General features: G+C 52.1%; 1 protein-coding gene across 1 annotated transcript; it reads left to right on the forward strand.

Moving 5' to 3' along the window:
• Positions 1-3336: 3336 nt before the first annotated feature.
• LOC132933039 (uncharacterized) lies at positions 3337-7067 on the forward strand. Its single transcript, XM_060999375.1, has 4 exons — positions 3337-3356; positions 3426-3752; positions 3819-4065; positions 6747-7067. Exons 1-4 carry the CDS (start codon positions 3337-3339, stop codon positions 7065-7067), a joined length of 915 nt encoding a protein of 304 aa, XP_060855358.1.
• The last annotated feature ends 16544 nt before the right edge of the window (positions 7068-23611 follow it).

Consider the following 23611-nt stretch of genomic DNA (forward strand, 5'->3'; position numbering starts at 1 on the left):
GTTTTTCGAGTGTTTTATTTTCTATGTCATTCCCATCATTGTGTTTTTTTTTTTTTTTTGTAGAATGTACAAAGCGACATTTGCAGTAAAGGAGGGTATCTTCACCCTCGACGAAGCCGCACGTCGCTACGGCATTCCTGAAACCACGCTCCGTCAGTACCTTATTCGCGAGAAGATTGTGCCTAAAAGGGCGAAACTTTCCTACACCAAATGAGGTGACAACGTAGAACTTTCGAGGGTCGTGCAACTTGTGATGGATGGCATGTCCATTGGGAGAGCTGTGAGGGAGACCGAAGTCGCCAAGACGACGTTTCGGAAAGCTCTGGCTCTCCACAAAGAGGACGCTAAGATTTCATTGGATTATCCTGTATCACCGGCCTTCTCAGCCCAGAGCTGTACAACCACCCATGGTAATTATAATAATATATAACTTAATACATTAAATTTACCTATTCCTTACGTTCGATAATTTGTATTTCAGACAATCCAACAACCGTTGGTGAACACATTTCCCTTAAGGTTAGCTTGCCGCTGAAGTTTTTTCCACGCCCGCAGACCGATGCTCCGGTAGTGGAAATAAAGCCGTTCGTTTACTCCCGTCCAGTCGCCTACTCGGCCCCTACAGCGATTATGTCAACTTCATTTTCATCTACGGACGACGAACCACCGAAGGTGGCCGTGATCGAGTCGTCAATTGACAATTGTGAACCAAAGCTGCCTTTGGTCGAGCCGTCATCGTTGTCAATTGACGACGAACCACCGAAGCAGCCTTTGATCGTGCCGTCATCGTCGTCGAGTGACGAAGGTGAACCGCCGGTCAAAGTCAAGATCGACGAGGCGATCACTTCTAAGAGTAAGTTAATGTTGTGTAATTGATTTTTCTAGTTTTTGTTTGTCTGTGATTTTAGTAAAATTAATCCCGTTCCTTTACAGTAGACAACTCGATGCGAAATCCTAGGAAGGTGAAGTTGATGGACAGGATAATAGAAGTGCAAAGGCACCCAAATCGCCTGCACCCGTACAACCGTGAGTATTACTATTAATTGAGGTTTGTCATATTTGATGTTTTTGTGATAGTAATCAATTCTGTTTCAATTCCAGCATCTGAAGAGAGCAGAAACAGCAGCTTTGCCGAAAGCTTCATAGGATTTAAGTCTCCAGTATTTGAACCGCTGGTTGTCGACGGCAACGACACTCTCGTAGTCAGTGTCTCTTCCCCTAGCCGTGAGTTATTATAAATATCATTTTTTATTGTTGACTGCAAGTAACTTTTGATATCGATTTCCAGGTCCCGATCGTTTGACCGTTGAAGGTGTTTTTTTTACGCCTTCACCTTCCCCGGACCCATACAAATTTACGGACGACGACGGCTTAGATAAGCCCGTGTTGACACCACCTGTAGCCGGGCCTTCGGGGTTGCAGAAGTCGCCCGTAGCCGGACCCTCAGGGTTGCAGAAGTCGCCCATCCCGTCCGAACAAATTGGCTTGTTGTCTCCGCTCAGAGTCGACGACGTTGAATGGAAGGACGTGAACGACGATGACGACGAAGACATCAAACCAAGGCGTCGGACGTGCGCCGAGACTTTGGCGCTGAACAAAGATACTCTGGTAAGTTTTTCACGACGATTCACGTACTTACGGTTTATCAATCTTTCGTGTTCGTGGTTTATAGATAGTGAAATATTGTCCAATGTGCGAATTTATGACGACCAGCAACAAGCTGGGTCGCCACATGTCGAATAAACATTCGGACAAGATCAGAAAACCCAAGAAGAACAATATAAAACGTATCTGTGACTTTATTACATCTGAGTCGAGGAAGTCATACTCGGTCATCCCAATGGCGGCTATGAAACGCACGGTGGGAGCCTTTTGGGATGACCGCTCATACAGGACCACCGCCTACCAGTACGTTGTGTGAAATTAAAATAATCCCTAGAATTTCGTTTAATTTACCTTTGTTTCCGTTGCAGGCTCAGCGTCATGGGAGGTATACGGAGGCTCTTGGGACCTCCCCGGAGTCCCCGTCTTCGCCAATCCCTTCCGGGACTACATAATAAACGTCGACGACGTCGACGATGTTTATGTGGCGGACCGTTACTCTCGTTGTTTACCACCACCGGCCGCACAGCCGGTTCCACAGCCGCAGCCTCCGGTATCGGCCACCGGAAACACACCACCGGTCTCGCAGACACCACTCGTTCCAGCCAGAGCCGAGAAACCGTCGACCACCGCCGTCCCACCCGAGCCTAGTCCCGCCAAGTGTCTTCCGTGAGTATTGGTTCATTGAGGATTCAATTCAAGGATTCCGGTCCGACATGCAGTGTTTATATCGCTTGATTTTTGTTACAGAACCGTGAGAATGTTGGCTCAAAACATGGGCCTCAACCGTCAGCTGCCGCCGAACCACCCACTGATCGTGATGTTTGCGAACACTTTGAAAATGAGCCACGGTGATGGGTCCATGGCAGCCGAAAACTACGTGGCAAACGTCTCCCGGGTGTTGATGCATGTACACCAGCATTTGGTGGACACCAGATTCCCGCCAAGGCACTGGTCGGATTTGGTGTCCACAGATGTCAAGCCGTACATGGAGTACTTCGACAAGTAATTAGTTATCTAAATTAGTGTAACATGAATTATAGTTAATGACGACTTTGTTTTGTTTTTCAGACGGGAGTCGTTGGGGCAGACAAAGGCGACCTCAATAAACTACCTCAAAAACCTCAGGTTACTCTTCAACCACGTCATCCACTCGTACGTCCACGAGGATTCAACTTTTGCCAAGGGCTTCGATCTTTCACCATGCATGGCCACCATAACGAAGATCAAGCTCTTGGACCAAAAGTTGAACCTCGTGTACCGGAAAAAAACCAAACAGCAACCGGCAGAATTGTTCCAGCGCATGACCGACCAGGCGAAGCAGTTGCCGGACTACGAGGACGTGGTTCGATGCCTTTCGGTCATCCGGGAGGGCATCGAGAGTAACCTGGGCGAGCTGGAACGCACGTTCACTGCGACGGTTGGGACGATCACCGTTCGCAGTGAAAAGAACAGCGGTCCAGCTGAGAAGAAGGTAAGTGTGTCTGAACTCAACGCTCGATTTACACCGTTTCTAACCGTTTGATTTTCCAGATATCGGGGTTGTGGAGGAGGACGACGGCGGCTCTGGCCATACAAATCCTGTGGACGACTAAGCAACGAAGCGGTGTGGCCGTCAAAATGAATGTAAGAGAGTGGGAGAATCGGGTCCACCAAGAGGACAAGGTTGTAGTAACGGTCGCCGACCACAAGACCGGGGACAAGGAGCCGGCCACCCTTGTCCTCGACGAGCAGATGGAGGAGTGGTTGGACCGGTAATTATTAAATGACATTGCCACTTTAAACATCACCGTTATAAAAATTTAATTGCATACCATCCACAGTTACTACAACCTGCGGAGAAGAACGGGATACGATCGGCCAAACTTTTTCGTCACGAACCGCGGCGAGAAGATCGTCAAAATTTACGACGATGTGACGAAGATATTCGGCCAGAAACTGACGGCTTCCATTTTCAGGAAAATGGTAGAGACGTCCGGCCGCGATCACGATGCTGTAACGTCTGGGGCAATCGCCCAGGCGTTACAGCACTCGGATCGAACGGCAAACCAGTATTACCGTCTGCCCGACGCCACCGAAGCGCTTCGGCGGAATAAACAGATAGAGACCGTTGACCACACGGCGTTGGTCAAGTCATACGTTGACAAGAAGTAAGTAACCACATTTGTGTAACAGGATATACGAATTGAAGTTTAAAAATCTAATTACATTTTCAGTTTTGAAGATCTGTTCCCGCTGGAACCATACATAAAATTCGACGCAGAAGAATGGCGGGCCAAGATCCGGGACTGCCAGGCATTTGAAGAGTACCCGTCGGCCACCATCGATCTGTTCTACGTGGAAAAACTTGGAGACAAATTCTATGGTGCCATGTACGTACGAAGATCAGAGATCCTGGCAGAGGAAATGGCGATTGAAAAATACACTAAATTAAATTATACTGATCACGCCGTGATTGACATGGCAAAAAAAAGAAAAATCAGTTACTTTTTAAAAAACTTGAAATACCGCAGAAAAATACTAAATAAAGTGAAATCATTGTTGCCATGAAATTTTTTTTTTCATTACTTGTGTTAATTGTTTTTGCTAAAATAAATTATTATTATTGTTATTGTTTATTTTTATTATTGTTATTATTATCACGACAGTGAAAACTTGGATTAGGCCTCATGGGGACACCACTATAAAAAAAACGCGCCTATTGCTGTACCTCAAAGGTGGTGTGGAAATCAGCATTTACATTTTCCGGGTGAGTTGCCGGGTAATCGGATTTCACGACTGTAGAGGTAAGTAGGGACATTACATAATGCATAACACAGCGTTTTTTAGGTGTTTTTTGAAGCGTATAAATGGCCGCCTTTAATTGCGTGAACTGATGGCGGGCGCGCGTATAACGTTAACGCTCGGGCGTTTTGCTTTTTTATTCAGTTCTTTAAGCGTTTTATTATTGTTCAGCACCTCATTATCTACAGTATAGCGTTTTTGAATTTATTTTTTAAGCCTTTTTTATGTGTTTTTTAAGTTGTTTTTGAAGCGTATAAAGGGCCGCCTTTAATAGCACGTACTGATGCCGGGCTCGCGTATATTATTCAGGCTCGGTTGTTTAAATTTTTTATTCAGTTTTTTAAGCGTTTTATTATTGTTCAGCACCTGTTTATCTACAGTATAGCATTTTTTAAATTATTTTTTAAGCGTTTTTAGGATTTTTTTGAAGAGTATAAAAGGCCGCCTATAATAGCGCGTACTGATACCGAGCGCGCGTTAAACGTTTACGCTCGGGCGTTTTACCTTTTTATTCATTTTTTTAAGCGTTTTATCATCGTTCAGCACCTCAATATCTACAGTATACCGTTTTTGAATTTATTTTTTAAGCGTTTTTAGGAAATTTTTTGAAGCGTATAAATGGCCGCCTTTAATAGCGAGTACTGATGCCGGGCGCACGTTGAACGCTTACGCTCGGGAGTTTCGCTCCATTTTTTTGTTTTCAAGCGTTTTATTATTGTTCAGCACCTCTTTATCTACAGTACAGCGTTTTTAAATTTATTTTTTAAGCCTTTTTTAAGCGTTTTTTAAGTTGTTTTTTGAAGCGTATAAATGGCCTCCTGTATTAGCGCGTACTGATGCCGGGGGCGTGTTAAACGTTAACGCTTGGGCGTTCCTCTTGATTATTTGGTTTCTTAATTGTTGTATTATTGTTCAGCACCTCATTATCTACAGTATACCGTTTTTGAAATTATTTATTAAGTGTTTTTTAGAAATTTTTTGAAGTGTATGAAGGGCCGCATTTAATACCGCGTACTGATGCCGGGCTTGCGTATATTATTTAAGCTCGGGTGTTTAAATTTTTTTTCAGTTTTTTAAGCGTTTTATTATTGTTAAGCACTTCTTTATCTACAGTGTATCGCTTTTGAAATTATTTTTCAACCATTTCCGTAACATTTTTAACACTTAAGCCCTTTCCAACCCTGTCGTCACAACTCATTAATAATTCAATACTCTTTCATTTTAAGTCTTTTATTAACCTTTTTTAACTTACCCTTTCGTTTAACTCTTTTTATTTAGCACTTTAACCCTTTCAACCCTAGTCATTCGTCATTGCAATCCTTTCGTTTAACTCTTTTTATTTCACGATTTTCCTTCCGTTTGACCCTTAATCCTTTCAACCATTTCCGTAACACTTTTAAGCCCTTTCCAACCCTTTCGTCACAACTCATTAACAATTCAATACTTTTTCATTTTAAGACTTTATTAACCCTTTCATAGGTTAGGTTACGGAACGACGACCGAAGGCCGGACGCACACGCGGTCGGAACCGCGCGTTCCGCTCTACCGAGTAAGTGGGGAAACGATGCGAGTAGTGGTATTTCAAGGTCGGCCCGGAGACGATCGGCCGAAACCGCACGCCTTGGTCCGGGTCTACCACTTATGCTACACCTCGGCATGTCTCCGAACAATGCCAGATTAGAATCAAGCTCAACAGGGTCTTCTTTCCCCGCTAATTTTTCCAAGCCCGTTCCCTTGGCTGTGGTTTCGCTAGATAGTAGATAGGGACACGAAACTCCCGGGTTTTGGTGCCTTGCGGCTACAACCGCGGACCTTATGTTAGCACTAAGTGCTAGTCAAGAGCCGCGGAGGTTCACGACCGACGTGTGACGGTTTTACCCGCCGTCCGCAAGCCGTGCGTCGTCTAAGGACTACGAGCACCGAGCACGCCGGAGGGCATCTCCGGCGAGCTCGTACCATCCAGCTAGGGCATACAGGTGCCTTTCGCCACCTTGGTGAGGCCGCAATCTATCCACGTTGCTTTCCGTTTTTGGTCACGGACAACCTTCGCTGCATATAGCTCCAACGATAAGCTGGATGAGCGCTAAGGTGAAGTCCTGCTTCCTCGGCCGGCTGGTACCGTGCGAGTCCACCTGACTCCATCCACTTGGCAGCTTTCTCCTGGCCAAGCGTGCGGCCTTTTCCCACATAGTATGCTCCAGCAAACAGCCACTTCGATACCAAACCGCCGTCGACCTCGGGTAGTGTCTACCCGCGGTTGACGTGTGAGGGCTCGATGCTAATCTCTCAACACCGAGGGGCTCCCCCACATCCCGAAGCACCGTTCTCGCCCCCCGTCAGGTAATGCACATCATTGGTAGGATGCTCGGACGAAGCTTCGTTGGCGTCTTGCCTCAGCTTATGGTCCTCCCGAGATTCGGTCCGTGTACCACGGGTTCCCGGTGGACCCTGCTCCGCCTCCCAGAGGCGTCACCAGGTGGCTAAGCCCAGTGACTGACCCGCTCTTCACGAGGTCGCGGTCAGAACCTCGATCCACGCCACGTAGGCGTCACCAGGTGGTTAAGCCCAGTGACCGACCCGCTCTTCACGAGGTCGCGGTCAGAACTTCCAACGCCCTAGTCCCCAAGGGTTTCGGTGCGTCCGCGCCCCGGGCGCCGGCCCGTCTGGCCAAAACCTTTTAGTCGCCTCTTACGACAAGCAGGGAATACTGATGCAGTATTCTGTACAGCCCCCGCAACAGGGCCGGGCTCCTCGTCCCTGACGTATGAGTGCGCCCCGGGTCAGGACGCACTCGAGCGTGTCTCACCACTTCTGCCCCTAACGCCATGCGCACTCATTCGAGACACCCCGAGTGCACTGCCATCCGTCTTTGACGGTGGCGCGTCCTGACCCATAAGGTCTTGCGTCCTTTACTGTTTCTATGTCTTGGCTTCTATCGATCACTCCTATTGGTTAGGGCTTCCCACGCAAATGTCCTCAGTGCTTCGAATGTCCTTTTGCTTCTAAGGAAGGCTCCATCCCTGGGAGGCCAGACTTCGTCTTCCTCGCTAAGTGTCCTTTTTAACTTCCGTCGAGCTACCTTTACTCTCGGACAGAATCTTAGAATATGCCTGACAGTTTCGGGCATGCGGCCACTTTTGCATATCGGGTCACCGACCAGCTTGAAGCTATGCAGCTTTGCCCTGAAATCGCCGTGGCCAGTGAGGAATTGCGTTACGTAGTAATCCAACTTCAGGGGTAGTTGACATCGAAGTCTCACAGACGGTATCATTTTTTGAGACCAGCTACCTTTTTCGGACGTCTCGTATCGAGTCTGCCATTCACCCATCAGTTCTTCGGTGCGGAGTTCAAGTTCCTCCTGGGTGATAGAGCGGCGAGCTACTTTCCGCTTTAGAGCTTGGACTTGCACCTCCAGGTCCAATGGAAATGTTCCAGCTATAACTGGGAGACAGTTGGACGAGGCTGTCTTGTATGCACCAGTGATTGCTCTAAGCGGGCCCCTCTGCGCGCTGAGTAACTTTTTGCGGCTTTTCTCCCATTTCGTTCCGTTGTACCAGATTTCGGCAGCGTAGGTAATCCTGGGGATAAATACGCCTTTGTAAATAGTTCTGGCGGCTGACTGGCCCATGTCCCAGTTTGCGGAGTAGAGTGCCCTTAATCTACTGTACATCTCGCTCGATTTTTTACTGGCAACTAACACATGGTCACAGTAGCTGCGACGGGGATCCAGCTGAACTCCAAGATACTTGGCCGTCTTTGATGACACGATCCTTGGGGCGTTTCTACCTGTGCCGAACCCAGCCTTAAGACCACCTTTTAGTGAAAGGAGCTGCGTCTTTTCTGCGGAGAAGTCCAGCGCAAAGGAGGCTGCCCAGGCCTTCAGATCATCGAGGTGCTTCTCGGATCTTTTGAACGCTGTCGGCTGTCGCTGGTCTGGCCGCACCAACCATCAGCAATAGCTTGTAAGTGGAGGATATTGCCACTTTCCATAGCGTAGGTCCCAGTTGTGAACCTTGTGGGCATCCACGTTCCAGCATTCTAATGTATTGGGTGCCTACTATCTCTAGGATTTCCGACCTGTTCTCGAGGTAGGAGTGCACCAGTCTCAATGTCCGCAAGGATGCGCCCAGGTTTGCGAGTTGTTCCAACATGGGAGCCCATTTCATGTTGTCGAATGCGCCCGTTATGTCCAGAAATGTACCAAAGACATGTCTGGATTTGGACGCATCGACCCACTCGTAAACTTTTTCGAGTGCAGTAATCGTAGATTTACCCGCCGTAAATCCATGCTGTTCGCTATATTCATCGATATTTGTTTCTGAGTTTAGAGATTCTATAATGATCGTTTCTAAAACTTTGCCCAATACTGGCAAGAGGCTAATCGGCCTGAAGGACTTAACCTGACAGGGGTCCAGGTTACCGGGTTTGGGTATCAGTACTGACCGGGCAGTCTTCCAACTCCTCGGGAATACTCCTTCACTGATATATCGACCGAAGAGCTCTGTAATCGTATCTTTCAATACAGGCCATGCCTTTCTCAGCATGCCAGCTGTTATACCATCATCGCCCGGGGCGCTGGAAGGTCTTATCCACCAGATGGCGGCCTTGATGGATTCCGACTCCGGCGGTTCCTTCAGATTTAAAGGTCCATGATATGCCAGGTTTCCTTGGGCCGGGTCAGAAGGTACAAATCTATCTAAAATCAGTTCGGCCGTCTCCAGGCAGTTGCTAGTTTGCGACCCGTCCGGCTTCGTCAGGGTGCTAGTTGTTTTCGGTATTCGATTGCCGGACTTAGCCCATTTGAACGCCCTAGGCCATGGGTTCTCATTCAGCTGTCCTGCAAAGCTTTTCCAAGCAGATACTTTGTGTCTACGCACCTCCGCGAGAAACTGGTTTCGAGCTTTATTATACTCTGCTCGGTTAGTCGTGCGTAGACCCTGGCGCCTTAGACGTACCAGGTTTCTGCGATGGCCTGATAACTCTGGCGACCACCAAGGGTTCTTCCCTGTCGCACTCTCGGACTTTTTCTTTGTCATAGAACCTGAGGCGGCCTTAACCAAGGCACTGCTTATACCAACGGCCATAGAGTCGGTATTATCATTGGGGATCCTGCCAACCTCGCCCAAAAGTGTTGTACAGAACAAATCCCAGGGTGCTGTTTTGACATTAAATCGTGACGCAGCCGTATTACGGGGCGGTGGCTTTTTGACCGACAAGTCAAAACTAATCACTCGATGGTCACTATCCGTAAGGTACCTGACTTCCCATTTACCAAGAATGGACTTGATGTCTCGGGTAGACAAAGTGACGTCAATATTTGAAGTCCGATCATCCTGTCGACAAAAGGTATTCATTTGACCTTTTCTATTGTGGATCGCCAATCCATGTCGTTTTATGAATTCCTCTACAAGCCTACCTCGTCGGTTCCGGGTGGCCGAGAACCATATCTTGGAGTGGCCGTTGGTGTCAGCGCCGATAAGGGTTCTTGTGTCTTTGACCAGAATCTGGTCAAGGAGCTGAGTATATAGCACAGTCGGTTGATTTTATTTAAAATATGCTGACACCAGGATGACGAAGTCCTGTGGTCTAGGGCCATATGTGATTCTTACGGCAGTCATTTGTCCAGAGGAATATGAGCCAAGGTGTATGGTCAGACCATTCGTCTGGAATCGATTAGACAATACGATCACGGCCGCACCCGCGTCCTTGCTAATGTGGGCTCTGTTGCCTTCAAAGGCATATATGTTATTGCCTATGACTAGTGGCTCTTGGACCAAGGCGTAGTCGATTTTCTCAACCTGGCACAGCTGTTGTAGCTGATGGCTGGCTATTTGACTACGGTTGAGGTTGTGCTGTATCACTCTGATCTCATCTCTTTTTTCATTTTGAGGCACAATCGAAGTCAGTACGCTGGAGCATGAGCCTCTCCGCGGCACCTCGAGCTGGGCAGCTAGCCGATGACGCCTTGTGCGTCTTATTCTTACAATTTGCGTATTTCATCATTTGCGATTCACACTAGCGCGAGTCGTGTCTACCTGAGCAATTTCTGCATGTCAGCTCAGTTGAACGACATTTCTGTGCCGTGTGGCCAAAGCCTTGGCAGTTGTAACACTGGGTTATAGTATCGTAAACTTTCATTTTACATTTGGTCATACCAAGATAGGCCGATTTGCCCTCGATCTTTTTCAATACGGCTGGGGTGACCTCTATTACCCAATGGACGGTATGTCCATTCCGTGGACCCAGCATGAATAAAGGCTTTATGCTTGCCTGTTCCTGTTCACTGATTTCTAAGTGGGCATTTTTGCCCAGGGCCCACAAGAGCTCATCTCTGTCGAGATACCTATCGACGGATTTAATTATTACTCTGGGTAGTCGTGGAGCCCTTTCCACTAGATTTGTAGTGCGGCGCAGAGCAGCCGCAGTTTCGACGTCCTCAGGGAAAAGTACCAACCCGCCGTTCTTTGTTTTGATTGACCTAATTTTGGGGTTGGGGAGCTTCTGCTCGATGGACTTGCGGAGGTCTTTCCATCCATCATCCCCCGTCGTGACTTCAAATCTAGGCCCCACTTTGGCTGTTCTTGCCCTTTCTGCTTCCTTAGCAGCCGTCTTTCGCTTGCCGGTGTTATTTATATTTTTATTATTTTCAACGGGCTCATTCGCGCCCAGCCTTCCCTTAATTGAGGCGTTTTTCCTTAGCGGTAATGGCGTTACGAGCCTAGGGAACTCTTCCCGTTTTCTACGAGGCACCTTCGGCTTTGCTGCGACGGCAGCATTAGGTGCACCTGACGGACTTACAATCATAAGGCAGTCTTCGTCTAAATCCACATATTCTATAGGTGGAGGAAGTGGCCTTAACGGAAGTTTACTGATTGGCGTGACCGACGGATACGGGGATGAAACACCTGAATTGCGGAGGGTCGCTAATTCCACCATGACGCTACCCCTATCCATCTGTGACCGGCTATACTTCTCTTTCAATGCACCCATGTCGCTATGAAGGTCATTTATGTGTTCTTGTAGCGCTCGGAGCTCGCTTTGTTGTTCCAACCACATTCCAAGGACCTTAAAGCCGGTTCTGGCGAGACGGTTGTTGCTCACCAGGATCTCATCAAGTTGGAGACCTATCGTGCACTGCCAGCGTCTAGCAACCTTGGTTTGTACAATCATGTCGTCTGAGTATTTTTCAAAATCAGCAGAGTGCGGGCACGGAGAGCCACTCAGACCGGGGCTGTGGGCGTCCTCGCCGATTCTTTTACGCTTTATTAAAAGGGTTGCAGGCTTTCCCTGGAATGATGGCGTATTATACGCCGAGCCGCTCGCTTCGGTGCCATCCTCACCGCCGCCACCACCTTTGAGGCGTAACGTACTCCTGGCTGAGAGAACATAGCCAGCCCCATCAATTATTGTCAGATTATTGTCATATGCCTTAGTCATATTGCCCGTAGGCTTGTCAGGTTTGTTATCGCCCGAAGGCTCGTCAGCCAGGCTAATCGGCTCTGGCCGTTGATGAAGTGCGATCTGGCCCCCCCAAAATCCGTTGGCCAATGCTCCCTCGGGAGGTGAATTCGCCGGTGTAACCGAACTATCACTTGGGGTATATTGTGTTTTTATCGCATTCATCTTTGCGGTTTGCTGGTGTCCTTCCCTGCATTTTATACCTGCCGCCAGGTGGGCCCTGCACCGTCTGGCGTACGTCAGGCTAGGCGTACGTTGCATCCTTGTATCAGCCTGGTCGGGGTCTGTCCATACCGTCCTAATCCTGGCGCCTACGACCGGAGTTGCCAACCTCCGGAAGTTCGGACCCGACCGCAGACGGCTAAGTCCACGGCCGGGCTTGACCACCCGAGAACTGGTTAAGGTCCCCGGGAGATCCCCCAGTTAAGGGTTGGCGCCTGTACTCCCGTCCGCGACGGCCCTCAGACCCTGAGGCCGGGTTACGCCCGCATCACCTGCCAGGGAAGGACACAGCAGAAGCCTGGTGGTTTGACGCGGGTTGCTCCCGACCCGAGGTATAGGCGCGCCGCTCGCGAGAGCACGAATTGGCGCCACGTAACAGCTCACGCAACGCCTGGGGTCCGTCACAACTAGTTTAAACGGACCCGATTTTTGAAAACCTCTTAGCGGCCGACCCATCTGTTGGCCGGACGGGGTCACCACGACAAGGTGGGTTTTCATCGACCCCGCGTAGATAGGGACAACGAAACTCCCGAGGAGCGCTAGTCAAGAGCCGCGGAGGAATTACGACCGCTGCCGGCCGGCTCGTAACACAGCATGACGAATCATGACTGACGTGTCCGTGGCTGACTAACAAACGACCGCACGTCGTCTAAGGACCACGAGCACCGGACCCGCACGGAGAGCTTCTCCGGCGGGCCCATACCATCCGGCTAGGGCATACAGGTGCCTTTCACCACCTTGGTGGGGCCGCAATCTATCCACTTTGCTTTTCGTTTTTGGTTACGGACAACCTTCGCTGCATATAGCTCCAACGATAAGCTGAGTGAGCGCTAAGGAGGGGCCGAGCTTTCCCGACCGACTGTCATCGTACAGGTCCGCCCGGTACCATCACTCGGCAACTTTCCCCTGACCAAGCTTACGGTCTATAACCACATAGTATGCTCCTGCAAACTGCCACTTCGAAACCAAACCGCCGTCGACCCCGGACAGTGTCCGCCGCGATCGACGTGTGAGGGCTCGGTGTCAATTGCTCAACACCGAGGGGCCCCCTCACATCCCGAAGTAACAATATCGCTTCCCGTTAGGTAAAGCACATCATTGGTGGGATACCCGGACGGAGCTTCGTCGGCGACTGGCCTCAGCTTATGGTCCTTCCGAGATTTGGGCCGTGTACCACGGGCTCACGGTGGGCCCTGCCACGCCTCCCAGAGGCCTCACCAGGCGGTTAAGCCCAGTGACCAACCCACTCTTCATGAGGTCGCGGTCAGAACCTCCTCCACGCCTCCCATAGGCGTCACCAGGTGGTTAAGCCCAGAGACCGACCAGCTCTTCATGAGGTCGCGGTCAGAACCTCTCGACGCCCTAGTCCCCGAAGGTTTCGGTGCGTCCGCGCCCCGGGCGCAGGCCCCAACTGGCCTCGTTCCCTTTAATTCGACTCGTACGACAAGCAGGGAATACTAGTGCGGTATTCTGAACGGCCCCCGCAATAGGGCCGAACACCTCGTCCCTGACGTATGAGTCTCACCGCTTCTGCCAATCACGCCCTGCGCACTCATTCGAGACACCCCGAGTGCTGTGCCATCCGTCGTAGACGGTGGCCGCGTCCTGACCCCTAGGGTACTGAGCCCTTTGACGACTATCTGTCGGTTCTATTCTTTAATGCTTCACTTGCAAACGTTCTCAACGCAGCAAACGTCCTACGGGATCTGAGGAAAGCTCCGTTGCCTTGAGGCCAGGGTTCGCCCTCTTCATTCAATATTCGCTTGAGTTTGCGTCTCGGAGCTGCTGTTCTTGGGCAGAACCTAAGTACGTGCTTGACCGTCTCTGGTTTGCGATCGCAGGCACAGATCGGGTCGTCGACCAGTTTAAAACTAAAAAGCTTTGCCCTGAAGTCCCCATGGCCGGTGAGGAACTGCGTCGTGTGGTGGTCCAGGATAAGGGGCAGGTAGAATCTCTGAATGACGGACGGTATCATATATTGCGTCCAACTACCTTTATTCGTGCTCGAGTATCTTTCCTGCCACTCGTTGACCAACTCGTCGAACGCAGTTTGCATTTCGTTGGCAGTTATTTTGTCTCGGGCCAGGTCTCTCCGAAGAGCCTGGTTTCTAATCTCCAGGTCAAGGGGGAGTGTCCCCGCCACTGCTGCCAGACAGTTTGTCGATGACGTTTTGTACGCACCCGTGATGGCAAGCAATGGTTTCGGCTGCGCGCTGAGGAGTTTCGCACGACTTTTGCGGAGTTTCGTTCCTTCAGCCCAGATTTCCGCTGCGTAGGCCACTCTTGGCAGAAAGACTCCCTTGTAAATGATGGTGGCCGCCGATTGGCCCATACCCCAATTCGCCGAGTACAAGGCTCTGAGAACGCTGTACATTTGATCAGACTTTTTACTTACGGCCACTACGTGGTCCCAATAGCTGCGACGTGGGTCGAGCCAGACTCCGAGGTACTTAGCCGTGGGAGCTGATGATATCCTAGGCGCATCGGCGGCTGAACCGAAAGCGACGCTATAGCCTGCTTTCAACCCGCCTTTTAGGGAGAGCAGCTGAGACTTCCCAGCGGAGAACTCGAGTGCAAATTCTGCCGCCCATACATTGAGTTTGTCCAATTGTTTTTCAATGCGATTGAAAGCTGTTTTCGGTCTGGCCGCTCCAACCATAAGCAGTATGTCATCTGCATACGTAATTATCTTTGTGACGTTCGGGCTGATTACTGTGCCGTAAATTGGTGATATGGCGACCTTCCACAGTGTAGGACCCAGCTGGGAACCCTGTGGGCATCCTCGTTCCAGCATACGACTAAATACTTCACCATCAATGCGGAAGGTGGCCCACCTGTTAGACAGGTATGATTGCACCAGTCTGACGGTACCAAGGGAGGCACCTAGGTTACTCAGCTGAGTCAGGAGTGGAGACCATTTGACGTTGTCAAACGCGCCAGTTATATCCAGGAAAATTCCGAAGATATGCCTCGAACTGGACGCGTCGACCCAACCATATACCGCCTCTAAGGCACTGGTGGTAGATCTACCTGTCGTAAAGCCGTGCTGTTCTGTCTGCATGTTTAACGTGGTCTCATTTTCAATTCTTTTTATGATTACCGTCTCGAGTGCTTTTCCCAATACCGGTAGCAGGCTGATCCGTCTGAACGACTTGACAAGGGAAGAGTCCGTTGCGCCTGGTTTCTGGACGAGTACAAGTTCCGCCGTTTTCCAACACTCGGGGAATTGTCCGTACTTTATACACTGGCCGAAGAGATGCGTTAAAGGCTCTTTTAACGCTGAACAGGCCTTCCTTAGGATGTGAGCAGAAATGCCATCCATACCGGGTGCGCCGGAGGGTTTAATACGCCATATTGCCACTTTGATGTACTCTGGAGTTGGGAGCTCTGTTTCCTCCGGGGGACCCTGGTAGCTCAGATCGCCTTGGAGCGGATCTTTAGGAACAAATTTGTCCAGTATAAGTTCGGCCGTATCCCGGTGCTCCGAGGTTTGCGAGCCGTCAGCCTTTGTAAGCGTGCACGGGATCGAATCAGACCGGTTCCCTTTCTTGGCCCAAGTAAAGGCTCTAGACCAAGGGTTTATGTTGAGGTCACTGGCAAAGTTTTTCCACGCTTCGGTCTTATGTTTTCTAATCGTTTTTAAGAAATTGTTCCTGAGACGATTTAGTTCCGTACTGTGAAGGCCTTCGCGTCTTTTACGCCTGAGTTCCTTCCTTAGCGAGGATAACTCTGGGGACCACCAGGGGTTCCTGCCCGGGGCTCCAGCTGGTCTCTTTTTAATTATGGAACCGTCCGCTGCCTTTGCAATAGCAAGGCTGATGCCCTTGGCCATCTCATTGATGCAATGAAGCGGGATACGGCCTACCTCGCCGAGGAGGATTGTGTTGAACTTGGCCCAATCAGCTGTCTTTACATTGTACCGCACAGGTCCCGGAGTTCTCGGGGGTGGTCTTTTAACGTGCAAGTTGTAGCTGATAACCCTGTGGTCGCTATCGGTTTCGTCACTGACTACCCAGTTGTGAACCATGTGCCCTATATCCGATGTCGTGAGTGTAACGTCTATATTGGACGTCCTGTTATCACGTCGACGAAAGGTGTTCAGTTGTCCTGCGGTGTTCTGAACCCTGAGACCCTACTTGTCGATGAGCTCCTCAACGGTTCTCCCACGGCGATTCCGGGTTTCCGAGAACCAGCGTTTTGAGTGGCCGTTAGTGTCTGCCCCGATCAGAATGCGTTTCTCCTTTACCAATATTTGGCTCAAGCGTTTAACGTGGAGAACTGTCGGTATGTTAAACTTAAAGTAGGACGATACCAGTATAACATCGTCGCGCTGTCGAGGGCCAAACCTAACTTTTACCGCAACCGTATGGCGCGACGAATAGGCCCCTAATAGGATAGCCTGGAAACGGTTGTTCAGGACTATAATTGCTGCGCCTGCATCTCGACTGATGTGCGCCCGCCTGCATGTTTCGAACGCATATACAGTATTGCATCTTAAGATGAGCGGTTCTTGGACTAGGACAACATCTATTTTCTTTTCAGCACAGAACTCATATAGCTGGTGGCTGGCCACCCGGTCCCTGTTGAGGTTGTGCTGTATCACTTTTAACACCACACTCATGGTTTGTCTAAACTAAAGTCTGTGCGACGGAGAATCGTTCTAATGGCCGCTAGTTTTGCCGGACACTTTGCTGAGGAGGCCTTATGACCTCTCTTTTTACAATTGGAGCATTTGAGCAGATCGGAATCGCAGCTTCTGGAGTCGTGATTTCCAGAGCAGTTTCTGCAAGTGGGATCCTTTGCCCTGCACCTGGCGGCGGTATGGCCGTGCCTCTGGCACTTGAAGCATTGAGGGATATTATTGTATGGTCTAATGCGGCATTTTGAAAAACCCAGGTAAGCGACCTTGTTTTTCAATTTTTCAAATACGTCCGGACGGGCTTCGACTACCCAGTCTACCGTGACTCTGTCACGCGGTCCAGTTTTAAATAACGGTCTCAAACCCGGGATGTCGGACTCTGACAAGCCGAGGTTATCGCGGTTCTGGTTGGTCAGACTCCAAGAGAGTACGTTTTCCTCGAGAAGTCGATCCACCCCCGAAACGATGAGTCTCGGAGAGGGGGACTCCTTTCTGTGAGGTTGTTTGTCCTTCGTAGTTCTGCGAGAGTGTCGGGATCCTCGGTGAAGAGGATTATACCGGCATCATTTTTGGATATGCGTACTTTAGGACAGCTTATCTTTTGTTCGATAGATTTCCTTATGGCGGCCCAGTTCTCCTGTTCCCCGACTATCTCGAATCGAGGACCAACCGCGACCGCTCTTGCCTTGTCATTGGCCTTTTTTATCTTACTTGTCGGTTTGACCCTAGGTGTTTTGACGGGCGGGATTCTGCCTTGTTTAACCGCCTTTTGTGTTCTGGTGTCAGTTTGTAGTAACGGAGGGAAAGGGTCCCTGGAACCTGAGCTCTTTGTCTGCTTCCCCTTGGGCGTGCCTGAATATTCTGACTTGGCTTTGACCTTGTCGGCAAACGAGGTGCTAGGCTTTGGGGAGGATTCGCCTACCTCAATGACCTGAATCGTGTGAGAGTCAATCTCCATGAACTCGGGTGTTGTTAACCCTGTAGGTACCCGAGATGATCTCAGCGTAGCATCTTCCTGAGACTTTTCTAAGGTTTTGATTCTTTCCCTTAACGAGCCTATATCCAAATACAGGTCACCGTTTACCGCTAGGGCTTCACGAAGTTCCTCTTTCCTTGCGGTGATCTGACCCACGGCATCAGCACTCTCCATGGCCACTTTCCTGGATAAGATCATGATCTCGTCCAGAAAGTGGGAGATCTGGTCCTTCCAGGTTTTACCTACTCTGGTTGACTTGGTCATCTCCTCAGTGACGAGACGACACTCAAGAATATTTGTGTCAATATCTGAGAAGCATGCATCGAGTCTTTCCTTTAGTTTGCATGGACTATCGTCAGCAACAGCCTTCCTTTTTTTACCTTGCCCGGTTGATATCGGAGTTGCAAATACTTGGTCCAGGCTCGGGGCAGCACCTCTGAGCCTGAGTGTCGAGTCGTCACTGACGGAAAAGCCAGCCAAATCGAGGGAGACTACCCTGTTACTTTGTCTAATATTTTCTACACCCGTGGGTGAGTCAGTGAGATTGTGGTCAAGGTTAAGGTCAGAATATTCGCCCGTAGGCACGTCAGCCAGGCTGCTCGGCTCTGGCCGTTGATGAATAGCGATTTTACCCCCCCAAAATCCGTGGGCCAATGCTCCCGCGGGAGGTGAATTTGCTGGAAGAACCGGGTTATCACTTGGGGTACTCAATGTCTTAATCGCATTCATCATAAGGTTTGCGGGTATCCTTCCCTGCGTTTTAACCTACCGCCAGGTTTAGCCCTGATCCCTCTGGCGTACGTCGGGCTAAGCGTACGTTGCATCCGTTGGATCAGCCTGGTCAAGGTCTGTCCGTGCCGTCCTACTCCTGGTGTCTACGACCGGAGTTGCCAACCTCTGGAAGTCCATCTCCACGCAACGCCGCAGATGGTTAAGTCCGCGACCAAGCTTGATCGCCCGCCAACCAGTTAAGGTCATCGGACGATCGCCCCAGTTAAGGGTTGACGCCTGTGCGCCCGTCCGCGACGACCCTCCGACCCTGAGGCCAGGTTACGCCCGCAACGCCTGCCAGTCGAACGACACTGCAGGACGACTGGTGTCTTTCGCGGGTTGCTCCCGGCCAGAGGTATAGGCTCGCCGCTCGCGAGCGCACGACTTGACGCCGCGTAACAGCTCACGCGACGCCTGGGGCCCGCCACAACTGGTTTAACGGGCCCGGGTTTGAAGGCCTCTAAGTGGCCGACCCATCTGTCGGCCGGGTGGGGTCACCACGACAAGGTGGGTTTTCTTCGACCCCGCGTAGATAGGGACAGGAGTCTCCGGGTTTTGTGGCTCTCGCCTACCACCGTCCGTCCGTGTTCGCCCTGAGGCTTATACAGACCGACTCAAAATCGACACCGGTCTGTTCGCGGGAATTTTAACGCGCCACTCACGTACACGCACGCACCGCGCACTCGCCCACCAGAGCGTTGCACTGGGGGGGACTGGTTGTACGCACTCGCACGTTCACGCGCGCCCGCACACTTGCTCGCGCACTCGCAGTTTCCCGGGGGAGATGACCACTCTGGCGCTCTCACGATCCTAAACACTGTGCGCCGCACGTACGCCACTCGGACACGTCACGCGTTGGCGTCGGTCCGCACGCACCCGCACGATCTGCCGCGCGTCTCACGCCCGCCGGAACTTTGATCGCCGCTCTTAGGGCCGCAAATCGCTGCACGAAAACGCAGCTCGGGCTCGTCGATTTATCTTAAAAAAGACTATTCGACTGTCCAAACCGCGAATCTAGCGAAACCTCAACCAAGGGGTTGTTGCGTTTCGCTGGGCACCGCGGGGATGATAGACCGCGGTGCTCGCCGAAGGCCGAGGCGTCCTCGTCGCCGGTAGATGGATACTGGCTTATTTATAAGCTTGCTAACACCGCGCCACCGTCACTCTCACGGCTGGTCAAGTGGACCAGCCGGTGACACGTGACCCGAGACCGCGGGCCGAGGGATCGGGTTCAGTCAAAAAGATCGCTCGCGGCGGTCCTCGCCGGCAGCATGGCCGGCTGCCGGGCGGGACTCGGGGTTCGAGCGGCCCGTCTCGTTGCCCTCTGGGGCGGCGAGGCGTGCTCTTATTCTTGAAAAACCAACCACCTTACTGCTACGCACGGACTTAGTGCGTAGCAGGGAAGGTGCGTTAGCCAAGTCCTACGGAGTGGTGCCCGCGAAGGACATCTCCGACCGTACACGGCGGCGGAGCGAACCTCCGGTCCCGACCGACGGGCCGGTCTGCGGGTGACGGGTCGACGTGAGCGGGCTGACGGGGCCAGGCGGCTGGTCCTCGGAGGCGCTCTCTTGGCGAGGCGCGCCGCCGGGGGGATGTCGGCTGGTACCGTCGACCCAGACTCGCCTGGGTCCGACCTAGTCGAACCCGGGCGAGCATAGGCTAAGCCCCCGGGGCCCCCTCGCGGGACCCAGGGGATAAACGGCCACTGTAGCAAATACTTGTACGCCCCAGACCTATCGCGGTAGGACTCACTCCGATCGCGGTAGTCTGGGGAGTCCCGGTGAAAATCCGGCGCGTGGGAAGCACGCTGAGAGCGACGCGTCCCACGCTGAGCGGATGACACCGCGCCTAGCCTCGACAGCCGACCTCTATGGTATTCAAAGACCTAGGCGGCGAGTCAGCGGGATTCGGCGCGGCCGAGTCGCTCATGAACGACCGGTCCGGGTCAACGAGCGGGGTAAGCCCGAGACGTGCACCCCGGGCACGGCGTCCGACGAACGCACTAACGGGGCCGGCGACGGCGGGCGTGGAGTGGTGAACCTCGCCCGATGAAGACGGCCCCACGCTGACTCAGAGTGCAGCAGGTAGCAAACAAGGCAGCTGATGCGGGCTAAGTTGGAGATGCGGCCGAGAAACTGGCCGTACTCCGACTACAATAACACCGGCAACCGGCTGGCCGATAAGCGAACTCGGAGGCGGTCCGCTACATCCATCCGATAGAATCCGCAAGCTCGCCGAACGACTTTAGTTCGAGCACGGGAAGACTGTTACCCCGAGGAGAAAATATCGCGTGGTTGGCGTTGATTGCCCGAGCTAGCGTTGAACGCAACTGGTCCCCCGTGGACCCGCGAACTCGGTTCGTCGACAAACCACTATCGCCAGACCCCGGGGTCCCCACGCGGGGCCCAGGAGGTGTACGGCTACTGTAGCAAATACTTGATCACCCCGGGGCTCTCGCGGTAGGACTCGCTCCGATCGCGGCAGCCTGGGGCGACCCGGTGAAAATCCGGCGCGTGAGTGGCTCGCAGCGCACTGGGCTGCTCGAAACTCTAGCTCACATAGTCCTTTAAGACCGTGTACATTCGTAAAGATCTTAGGAACATGTCGCGCCGATACGAGTGGACAAGGGTACGATAATGTCAGCGCGCTGATGGCATAGTTCCAGAGACCTCCGGGCCCCTCGTTACGATCGCCCTCGGGCGTTGTCTCGGGAGCCGTGATTAAACATTAACAACATCTTTGCCCGCTCTCTATCCGATTATTCGGTGGCGGCGAACGTGGAAATCGTACGAGGCCTTCGGACAACGAGCTAGCCGAGCATACACCAGCCCTCAGTGTGCAACTGGTAGCAAATAAGGCGGCTGACGCGGGCTAAGTCGGAGATGCGGCTGAGGAACTGGCCGCACTCCGATTACAATAGCACTGACAACCGGTCGACCGATAAGCGAACTCGGAGGCGGTCCGCTACATCCATCCGATAGAATCCGCAAGCTCGCCGAACGACTGTAGGTCGAGCACGGGAAGACTGTTACCCCGAGGAGAAAATATCGCGTGGTTGGCGTCGATCGCCTGAGCTAGCGTTGAACGCAACTGGTCCCCCGAGGATCCGCGAACCTAGTTTGTTGTCAAACCACTATTTGCCGTCGTAAGACTGAGACCGTAAGGAAGCCCGCCGTAATCCACATTTGCGGCGGGCGGGCAGAAGGCATCTTAGCATCGAGCAGAGGAAGCGGTGCGGCGCCGGCGGGCCTGGCCGTCAGCAAAACCTTACCGGCTAAAGAAACTGTTGGGACGGTGGAGCGGGCTGTCGGGACCGACGGCGCACCCGCGGAACCCTGAACGATGTACAGATCGTACGCTACCCGGAACTCCGTGGGCGGTGGAGTGCGGGCTGGGTCTCGGGTTCCAATCTCTCGACGCCTGCGGAGGGCGCATCTCCGAACCGACTCGCCCGGTGATATGGCGAGAACTCGGCGCCCTGGTCGCGCGCCGTTTTATGCAGACTACTAAGCTTATGAAACACGATGGTACAGAATAAAGACACCCCGTCGGGTTGCGACCCGGTAGGTGGGAATTCGGATTGCGGGGTCCCACCACCAACGTGTATAAGACTTAGTTCTTTAGAGGCGGAGCCGAGCAGCCCGTCGACAGATAACCCCCTCTCGGGCCGGGACGCTGGCGTCACCCCGGTCGACGCCACCGTGCCGACCCCACCGCCACGTAAAAAGAATGGCAAGTGGAGGAAAGGGCGGAAAAGGCCAGCGCGAGTCAGACCTCAAAAAGAAAGGGTCGACCCTGGCGTAGGTCGCTTGGTCCTCGAACGCGATAATATGACAGACAGCCCCGAAGATCGGCTAGCTCGAACTGAGAATGGGGTAACGCAAGGAACGGCTATGTCAGTTGACTGCATGATCAACGTGGACATTGGCAGGCTTGCGACTCTAAGGGAAGACGAGACGCTAATTAAAGTAGTTCAGATAAACGCAGCTAGATCGAAGATCGTAATGCATGAAATCGAACAATTATTGGTAAGCAAGACCATAGATATCTGTTTGATACAAGAGCCCGCGACCGATGGTAAAGGGGTCTACCTGCTGGACAGGCGCCCCTTCAAGGTGATAGCTAGCGGCTGCGGACCCAAGTCCGCGGTCGTCATAGTGAACCAAGCCATAAGTGTCTTGGGCCAAAGGCAGTTAAGTACCTCGCATAATGCTGTGGCCACAATCGCAAGGGACGGTATCCAGCTCACGCTGATATCGTCCTACTTCCAGTTCTCGGAGCCCACCCAGAGGTGTGTCGACGCCCTGAACTCTGTGATGGACGGACTGGACGGCGGCATACTTGTGGGGGCCGACGTGAACGCGAGGTCCACAGTATGGCACGACGACAGGCCGGACAAGCGAGGTGACATAGTGGTAGACTTTATTAGCCAAAGAAACCTAAGAGTCCATAACCGGCCGGGCGTACCGACGTTCAGGAACCGCGGGTCGGCGAGCCTGGACGTGACTCTGTCGTCAAACAACGTCAGAGTCGTGAACTGGTCCGCCACTCACGACCTAACGTCGAGCGACCACGCCCTAATCCGTTTCGACATCATCACGCGGAAAAACGCGCACGTCTGTCCAGAAGAGAATACTCGAGGCTATAACTACAGCCAGACGAACTGGACCAGATTCTGTAAGACCTTAGGAGACCTGAGAGATACGAGGATAAGGGACCTCGAATGCCCGGACGTCGAAAGTTTTACGATAGCGCTTTCGGACGTACTGAGGGAAGCGTGCGATAAGCACATGAGAAAACTGAAGGAAAGCAGGCATAGACCCCCTCCGTGGTGGAACGATACACTGGCCCAAGAACTGAGCACCCTCGGCCGTTGGAAGGCGAGACTCAGGAACGCTACCAGCGCATTGGTGCGTCGGGCTACGCGCGCCAAGTTTAGAAAGCTGAAGGCGGCCCACAAGAAACATTGTTTCCAAGCCAGGCGAAGGGCCTGGCGTGAGTTCGTAACGGAAACGGGGAACAAAGAACCCTGGGGCCCCGTCTTCAAATGGCTGAAAACTGGCGGCGCGAGACCCTCGGAGAACCTTCCAACAGCCGTTCGCAAAAGCGACGGCACGTTCACCACGTCTCTAAGGGAAACAGGGGAAAGACTTATGGAA

This window comes from Metopolophium dirhodum, chromosome 1 (genome assembly GCF_019925205.1).
Source record: "Metopolophium dirhodum isolate CAU chromosome 1, ASM1992520v1, whole genome shotgun sequence".
NCBI lineage: Eukaryota > Metazoa > Arthropoda > Insecta > Hemiptera > Aphididae > Metopolophium > Metopolophium dirhodum.